Consider the following 8973-nt stretch of genomic DNA (forward strand, 5'->3'; position numbering starts at 1 on the left):
ATGAAATGGAAAATCCCAGCAGAATTTTTTGATTAATGCTACTCCTTAAAATACATGTTTTTTGTTGATATCCTAGGCCCCTAAGGAAGATTACAGTTGGTATGTTTCTTGCATCTCTGGCTTTTGTTGCTGCTGCGTTGGTACAAGTGCAAATCGATGTAAGTTAACCAAATAGTGTTATTGCAATTTGATTCTTTCATTACCATAAAGATTTTGGTGAGCATGCAGATGGTTCAAACAATATTAATGTTAGTAGTTCATTTTTATGTGAATTGATCAAAAATGTGTTTATAAAAAACAGAGAGAAGGGCACATATTGCTATATATGTATCATGGAATATAATGTGATTTGTGAAGACTGTGATAAAGTTAATGACCTAGGAGTGTTCCTCGAGCATATTCTTATCTGGTTTTGTTCTGGGTTTTTAATTTTAATTGAAGTTCAAACTTTAAAATCAGAAGACTTACTTATTTGGTGGTTGGGAGAATTCTTTTGCATATCTAACCTTTTTTATTTTTTTGAGTGGAAGGTAAGTGTGAGAACCCCACAACTATGTGATGTTACAAATTAAGAGTGAAATACTATTGATTTTAAGGTATGAATCCATTGGAATAGAATGAGTTTTGCTTTCAACATTGCTTGTTAAAGATTAAATTAAAGGGCTAAATCTTCAGCTGGTGTATATAGTGTAATTCCATTTGTTTTATGGTCTGCTTTGAAAGGAAAGGGGACTTAAACAGCCCTATGCTGGCTCTGTGCCCAGGGATGAACTTCACCCAAAATGATTCTCTACCTACAGAAAGTTAAAAAAAGACCAGAGAAGGTTTTGTACAGTGATATATGCAGACAATGAAATTAGGTAGGGTAGTACTTGCAGGAGAGAAATGAAAATGCCTATGGCACTACCAAATCACCAAATCTCAATGCACACAGGTACAAAGGTCATTTTATCTACTAACATGGTATCATCTTCTTGTTAGAATGGATAGGAAGTGAAAATGGAGCTTAGTTTTTCTCTTTGGCATAAGATGCCTTGCTTCTGGAAAGTCCCACTTAAGGCTACACTCTGGTTAGCCATCACCTGTTGTAAATGGGACAGAGAATTCCGAAATATGACCTATTGTAGGCTGTGACAAAGTCTTGGGCCCCTGATGCCTATACCCTGAATCCCAAAGTGTGCTGATGTTGACAGCAATCCACAGAAGGAAAATGGATAGTAGGCCTGTAGGGTTGTGAAAGCCTTGCTGAGATAAGGATATCCCTTTCTAGTATAAAGTGGGAGAAAGCGTGCAGAAATATATTCTCACCATATGCGTTAATCACAGCTGTTTATTGTGAAAATATAAATTTTCTTCATAAATCCAGGTTGCACCTCTATAAACTGGAACTCTCTGGTCCGGCAACATCTGTGATCTGAAAGTACCATAGATGTTCTAGGATCAGAGAGTCCTGGTGCACTGCAGGAGTGAGGGGGGCTGGGAGACCAGCGCTAGGCAGAGTGGGGAGCATATGGCCTAGCTGGACTGCAGGGGGAGGGACTGGGAGCCAGCATATGGCTCAGCTGGGCTGTGGAGGTGGGGGGTGGGTGGCAGCACAGCTGGGCTGCAAGTGGAAGCCCATGGGGGGGGGGGGCAGAGTACATTGGGCTGGCAGCAGGGGAGCCAAAAATGACCTCCCCTGGTCTGGAAAAATCCCTCATCCAGAACTACTCAGATCCCAAGGGTGTCTGGTTATGTTATGTTATTTGTATATTGTTTCATTTATTTCACTCTTTTCCCCATCAAGAAAACGCTTCCAGACTTCCCTAAAGAAGGGCAATCCCAAATCAAAGTAATAAATTTAGGCACTGATGTAGCAAAAGTTGATTTTGGCCCTGGAATTCAAAATGTGTCTGTGGAATCTCTGAGAGAGGTAAGAAAGATTAATTATTATAGTTGGTAAAAAAAATTAAAGCATATTTTCTAAATTTTTCACAAGTTTTTAAAATGTGTTTTGTTTATTGAAAACCTGCCTTTTAGTAAATGAAAAGAATTGATAATAATTTCAAAATTCTTTTTAATAAAAATTTTGGAAAAAATTCACTAATAATTTTGTGAAAAACCAAACATTTCTACAAAGTTTCCATGCGTCAGATTGCAATGCCTGCAGCACAAAGCTGAGCCCAGCCCTATGGGACAGGAGCTGCTGCTGCAGGGTGAGTGATCTTTAACTCCCCTTCCCCCACAGGCCCTCCTTCATTGTTTTTACACCCCTGGTTTAAAGATTTCTGTGGTTGCAAGTTTTTTGGAAGCATGGAAGCCCCTGTTTCAAATTTTGTCCAAAAACCTGTGTGCAGCCATGGTTCCCTTTTTAATGAGAGGTATTCTCATTAATATTTGTCCTTCTTTCGTCCTCTGGGATCTTACCTGTCATCCTCCAGGAGTTCTCCAAGATACTAGTTAATGTTTCTGAGATTGCTTCCCAAGTGCTGGGCTCCTGCTGCTAGTCCTGGAGAGGTGAGGGAGAGACAGGATTTCTTCTTCCTTTCTATGGGCCACCCCTGAGGCTGGGTCAGATGCATTTCCAAGACCCTTTCCCCAGATGCAGCAAGATGGTTGAGAGCCCAACTCTGAAAGAAGAGTAGCTACCAGCAGCAGCGCAGAAGTGAGTGTGGCATAGTGTGGTATTGCACTCCCTACTTCTGCACTGCTGCTGGAAGCGGCACTGCCTTCAGAGCTGGATGCTCAGCCTGTCTACTGTCCTTCAGCTGTCCAGCTCTGAAGGCAACAGCACAGAAGGAAGGGAGGCAATATTACAATTCCCCAGTCTTAGTACAGTATTCACGTAATTGGTTCATTTCTTCCTTCACGCAGATTTCAGAGTACCAAGAATTTAATTCATAGCAGTATTTGAAGTGCTGATAATTTTCTCTGCATTTCTAACTGCATTTGTTGCTCCCATTAGATGTTAAATTGATACTCGTACAGAATGAAGTCCTCTGTTTAGTCACAGTACGGGAACAGTACCAACAGAAACAATGCAGCATTTTCCACATAGCAGTGTGGTACTTCAGCCTTGGTCTGGAGAAAGCACTCAAGGATAGTATAGCCTTCATACCATTCAGTCTTTGGATTGTCGGCCGAGACTTTCTACAAGGATGTTAACCAATACCAGCTCTGATAGAGGTTTAGCAATGAAGAGATACTTGCTTTCCCACACTCTTTGGCTGTGTCTACATTGGCACCCCTTTCCGGAAAAGGGATGCTAATGTAGACTTCGGAACTGCAAATTCCGCGGGGGATTTAAATATCCCCCGCGGCATTTGCATTTACATGGCTGCCGCTTTTTTCCGGCTTGGGGATAAGCCGGAGAAAAGCGCCAGTCTAGACATGATTCTCCGGAAAATAAGCCCTTTTCCGGAGGATTTCTTATTCCTACTTTCAAGGAATCCTCCAGAAAAGGGCTTATTCTCCGGAGAATCACGTCTAGATTGGCGCTTTTCTCCGGCTTATCCCCAAGCCGGAAAAAAGCGGCAGCCATGTAAATGCAAATGCCGCGGGGGATATTTAAATCTCCCGCGGAATTTGCAGTTCCGAAGTCTACATTAGCATCCCTTTTCCGGAAAGGGGTGCCAATGTAGACACAGCCTTTATTTAGAATCTAATATCTTCAGATCAGAGTCTACCTTTTACTATGAATAGGGCCCTACTACATTCACGGTCCATTTTGGTCAATTTCATAGTCATAGGATTTTAAAAACTGTACATTTCATGGTTTCAGATATTTAAATCTGAAATTTCACGGTATTGTAATTGCGGGGTTCCCAAACCAAAATGGGATTGTATGGGGAGGAGGGGTTTCTGTGAAGGAAGAAATAAACCAAAAGCATTTATGGACAAAAATGATTACAGTGATTTTAGATGTAGAAAACTGATGACATCTAAAAATCTGAAGCGGGATTTATGAGATATCTATGAAACAGCAGAGACCAAGTACAACGTATCTAATACATTTCAAAACTCTTGAGTCAGCAGAATGCTGATAAATGCATAGACCAGTGGGGGTAATTACCTCTCGAGGGGTAATTTGACATATTTCAGGGAGTAATACATTTAAATACAATAGGTGTTCAATTTTGTTCAACATACAAAATACAATAAAAATGGTTAATCGTAATTTTCTTTTTGTCTATTGCAATTTTAAAAAGGAGGGTTAATTTTGGTTTATTGGTTAAGCTTAAGGGATAATCATGCCTAAGAGATTAAGAACCACTGGCATAGACAGAGCCATACTTTGTGAATATACATGGTATATGTTTTTTCTTTCTTTTTTTTATAGACAAAATATTTGACATTTGACCCTACTAGCTTAAAAAATGTGATTATAAGCTATGGAAATGAAACTACAAATGAGCTTCTTAATGTTATGGGAAAAGAACGTCATACTCTTATACTAAAAAATACAATTTACATCCAAACTGCACTGGTAAGCTTGCTTAATTCCTGGTTAGTATACTAGTCCCTTAGCTTCCAATCTGTTTAAATGGAGAGTGTTTAATCTCAGGTGAAATTGAAATGGTGTTATTCCTCCACTCTGGGAGAAAAAATACTATGGAACTAGGAGAGCCACAGAGAGAGAGATGAGAAGATGCTATGTACTGTATATTTATATCTTATGTTAATTAGTATGTAAACAGTAAAGAAACATGTCATTTAATATATAGTTTAAACATTTCTGGATAAACAAACATTTTAAATGGATGGTCTTAGTTTCATGCTTCTCAACAATCACATGTATTTACAAAACTCTAAAGATGAGACTTGGGGGCAGGTCCACAAAAGAGATTTAGATTTTGGCCAGGTCCACAGTATGGGTGCTCTAGAAGTACAGCTATGGTGCTTTAGCTATATTGCTGTAAAGCTGTCGTACAAATTCTTTCTTTAGTGATGCATGGGTGTAGACAGTCCACCTCTGAGCAGTGGTAGTGAGGTTGATAGAAACATCCTTCTGTTAACTTGTTTGTGTCTACCCAGGAATTGGATCAGCATAACTACAGCACGTAGGTGTGTGAATTTTTCACACTCCTGAGTGGCAAGCTATGTTGATCTAAACTTTCAGTATTGACCAGGCCTCCATGTTACAGCACTGACCACTGCAGTGCCCTGCCACCTTGTGGAATCCACAGCCCTGAGTTAGGCACTATGTCTACCTATCTAGTGCACAGGGAGAGTAAGATTCTAAGAAAGGGATTCTCAAAATCAGCAAACTGCTCTGGGGGTGGAGGAGGGATTGCTAGTCAATAGGAAATGCCAAAATGTTAGGTGCCCATCTCTGGATTAGGAGGCACCTCCCTCTGCTATGGATTCACAGCCATGAATCATCTCCTGAATTTAAGCACTTATGCCCAGAAAGTGGCAGCTCAGGGTTCAGTTTTTTCTCTTTGTCTGAGCTAGAGCAGGGATCTGAACCTAACTCTTTTATGTTCCCCGTGAGTGCCCCAACCACTAAAGCAAGCCTGCTGACGGGGGAGCAGCTGCCCCAAGGCCCAGTGATTGAAAGGGGCCTGTGGCTCCTACCAGTGCCACTGCAGCAGAAGCCCCAAGCCCTTTACATTGCCACTGAAACCTTGCATGGGACACTCCAAGAAGCACTGAGAGCTGCCTGGGATAGGTGCAGAGTGCTGATTGATGTATGGTAGATGCTAGCTCCAGCCCCACCCATTCTACCAGCTTCCCCCCCCTTCTGGAGGCACCAAACCAGGACCCATCCTGCCTGGCCCAAGGGCCCACCAAGTCTGTCAGTCCCACTGCATTGAGCTATAGATAACTCTTTTCTTGAAGCTGTTCCACTTTTTAATGAACTACATAGCCACTGGAGCAGGGATTGGAACCTGGGTCTTCCAGATGAGTGCCTTAGGTCTGGGGGTTCTCAACTTTTTTTCTCCCCCCCCCCCCCGAGCTATTTCCCTCACCCCCACTACTATCATGCTATAGAAACTTCATGGCTCATGTGTGCCAGAATAACTTTTTCTGCATCTAAAAACCAGGGCTAACATTAAGCAATAGCAAGCTGGGCAGTTGCCTGGGGCCCCACTCCACAGGGAGCCCTGAAAAGCTAAGTTGCTCTGGCTTTGCCTTCATCCTCAGCTGGTAGAGCTTAGAGCCCTCAGCTGCAGTGCCATGTTGTGGGTTTCAGCTTTCTGCCTAAGCCCCAGGAAGTCAAATGCCAGCCCTGTTTGGCAGATTCCCTAAATAAAATCTGCTCATGGCCTTCTGGGTGGCTCCAGACCCCTGGCTGAGAAGCACTGTTGCAGCCCTTGTCATCCTCCCTCTGGCCCAATTAATACCTAAGTATTTCACACAAATGACTTCAACAGGAGAGGCTGAGAGAGGCCCACCGCAATACTGTATAGCCCAGTGGTTACAGCAGCAAGATGGGAATCCTGTGTTCAGTCCTTGCTCCAACTCAGTCATAGTGGGGATTTGAACCTTGGTCTCTCCCATGCTTGCTTTATTAAGCGTAAGGGGACTACTGGCATCAACTCCTCTTCTGTTTTGTTTGAGGCCCAACATAATAGACAGCTTTTTTATAGAATTCCTACTAGGTCAGGAATAGAGGGTGTGTCTATACTACAGGGTTTTGTCGACAAAACTATACCTGCGTCTACACTACCGCCGAGTTCTGTCGACAGTAAGTCGACAGAACGCAGCAGTTATGTCGACGGCGGTAAACCTCATTCTACGAGGAATAACGCCTTTTGTCAACAGAATTCTGTTGACAAAAGGCGCTATTGCATCCATACTGTGCTTTTTCAAAAGAGAGCATCTAGACTCTCTGTTGAAAAAGCGGCTTGCTTTGTTGAGAGAACTGGCTGTAGTCTAGACGCTCTTTGTTGACAGAGGCTTTGTCAACAGTATCTGTCGACACAAGCCTGTAGTCTAGATGTACCCAGACAAGGTATCCCCGTTGGAGCCGAGGTGTGAGCAGGATATCAGTGTTAAGATGGTTTAGCATGTGGCCACAACAGAAATTTACATGCTATGGAGACTTTAACGGTGGAAATTTATTTGCTTACAGGGTTAGATGGCAGCTGAGGTTATACGGATTTACATTTTGTATTTAGGCACCAAAAATACTAGTTAAACACTAGCATATCTTTGCTTGGGAATCTGCCCTTGGAGTCCTACTGAAGTAAGAGGTATATATTGGTACCTTATATTGGGATATTAGTACATAAGAGTACGTATCATAGCATGTCAAAGATACTAATACAAATATCTTATTCATAATTGTCTTTTCTACCAGCTGCTTGATGGCCTTACAACAAAGTCAGAAGATGGAAAAAATAAAATCAGGTATCATTAATAAACATTTGCTTTACTTCTATTGTGCAGCTAAATGTTAAAATGGCATCTCTGTAGTCAACATCTTGTGTCTACTTCCTGTGTACCTTCGACCTGAATCTTCATTTGTTACTGAAAAAAATAGATTTTAGCTTATTGATTCAGCTGGAAAGGGAGAAAGATTCTGTTTTGCTTCTTGCATCAGCTACACATTTTTAAAGAAAATAGAAACTGTAATTTAAAAATTATCAAAATCTATTCAGATGAGATGGGGGAAAATAAGAATGTAAGAACAGCCATCCTGGGTAAGACCAAAAGTCCGTCTAGCCCAGCATCCTGTCTGCTGACAGTGGCTAATACCTAATGCCCCAGAGGGAGGAATCACAACAGGTAATCCTCACGTGATCCCTCCCCAGTCACCCACCTCCAGAGAAACAGAGACTAGGGATACCATTCGTACCCATCCTGGCTAACAGCCATTGATGGACCTAACCTCCATGAATCTATCTAGCTTTTTTTTGAACCCTGTTAGAAGTTCTAGCCTTCACCACATCCTCTGGAAAGGAGTTCCACAGGTTGACTGTGCACTTAGTGAAGAAAAACTTTCTTTTGTTTTAAACCTGCTGCCTATTAATTTCATTTGGTGATCCCTAGTTCTTTTATTGTGGGAATAAGTAAATAACTTATTGAAAATGATTTAACATATCTGTGGCATTGTCAGTATATAATATAAGGAAAGTTAATTTTATTTAAGTGTTGTCACGTTTTTAAGCAAGTATTATATTCCTTCTGTTTTTTAAAGATTTATAAACAATTTGGCTTCAGCAATTAACATCACAATGGATGGTACTTCTTTTGGACATGTGAATAATTTTTCTGCCACCAATTATACATCCTTTACAAGAGGCGTGTAAGTATTTTGCTATACTTTAATCCAAAGACTTCCTTAAAAAAAAGTAGTCATTTTCCTTAGAAAAAGTACATGGATACCTGAAGCCTTGTCAAATATTCAAGGTTTAAAGGTCTATATAAACGCAGCACAAAATTATCACTAGTTAAAAATTCTCTATGCACTTTTGATTTATTTTAACAAAGCTGGGATGATTGTTCCCTGATGTAGATCTCAAGGCATATTTTTATCTTTAGGAAAACAGTATTATTATGTGAGTACAATTAATTCCATGAATTATTTAGCTTAACTTCTTTGTTTTTCAGAAAAGAAATTGTTGTTGCTTTTACAGACAATTCACTCACTTGCAAAAATCAGTCAATGTCATTTGGATATGGCAGTGCATATACTATTGTAATTCAGGAGGTAAGTTGCCAGAGCTGCTGGAAGATGCAGAATAATTTTTGTGTTAGGCTACTTTATTTTTTTTTAAATTGCCATTGAATATCTTTCTTCCTTGCTATTGATGAAATATAAAATAACTACATGGAATTACCTCATGAGTATTTTTTCTAATATAGTTGTAATAAAACTGTAAAAATAATAATGGGTGTAATGGAATCCATTCTCAATTAAAATACATATGGCGAATCAGTTAATAATGTAGGGGTTCTAATTTCTGCCTAATAGGCTTAAAAAACTGAAGCCTTGACAGATACTCATGGTTTAAAGTTCTTAACATGGATTCAGCCCCAAAAATT

The 8973-nt window shown here is 40.5% G+C and overlaps 1 protein-coding gene across 1 annotated transcript in view; it reads left to right on the plus strand.

Annotated features, from left to right (window-relative positions):
- The window catches only part of SLC15A1 (solute carrier family 15 member 1), a 53871-nt gene that overhangs the window by 38271 nt on the left and 6627 nt on the right, over window positions 1-8973 (plus strand). Inside the window, exons 15-20 of the mRNA XM_006128130.4 lie at window positions 77-158; window positions 1787-1912; window positions 4319-4465; window positions 7286-7335; window positions 8126-8233; window positions 8539-8638. Of these exons, the coding sequence (XP_006128192.1) occupies window positions 77-158; window positions 1787-1912; window positions 4319-4465; window positions 7286-7335; window positions 8126-8233; window positions 8539-8638 (613 nt within the window). The remainder of the gene's footprint in view (window positions 1-76; window positions 159-1786; window positions 1913-4318; window positions 4466-7285; window positions 7336-8125; window positions 8234-8538; window positions 8639-8973) is intronic.

This window comes from Pelodiscus sinensis, chromosome 1, assembly GCF_049634645.1.
Source record: "Pelodiscus sinensis isolate JC-2024 chromosome 1, ASM4963464v1, whole genome shotgun sequence".
Taxonomy (NCBI): domain Eukaryota; kingdom Metazoa; phylum Chordata; order Testudines; family Trionychidae; genus Pelodiscus; species Pelodiscus sinensis.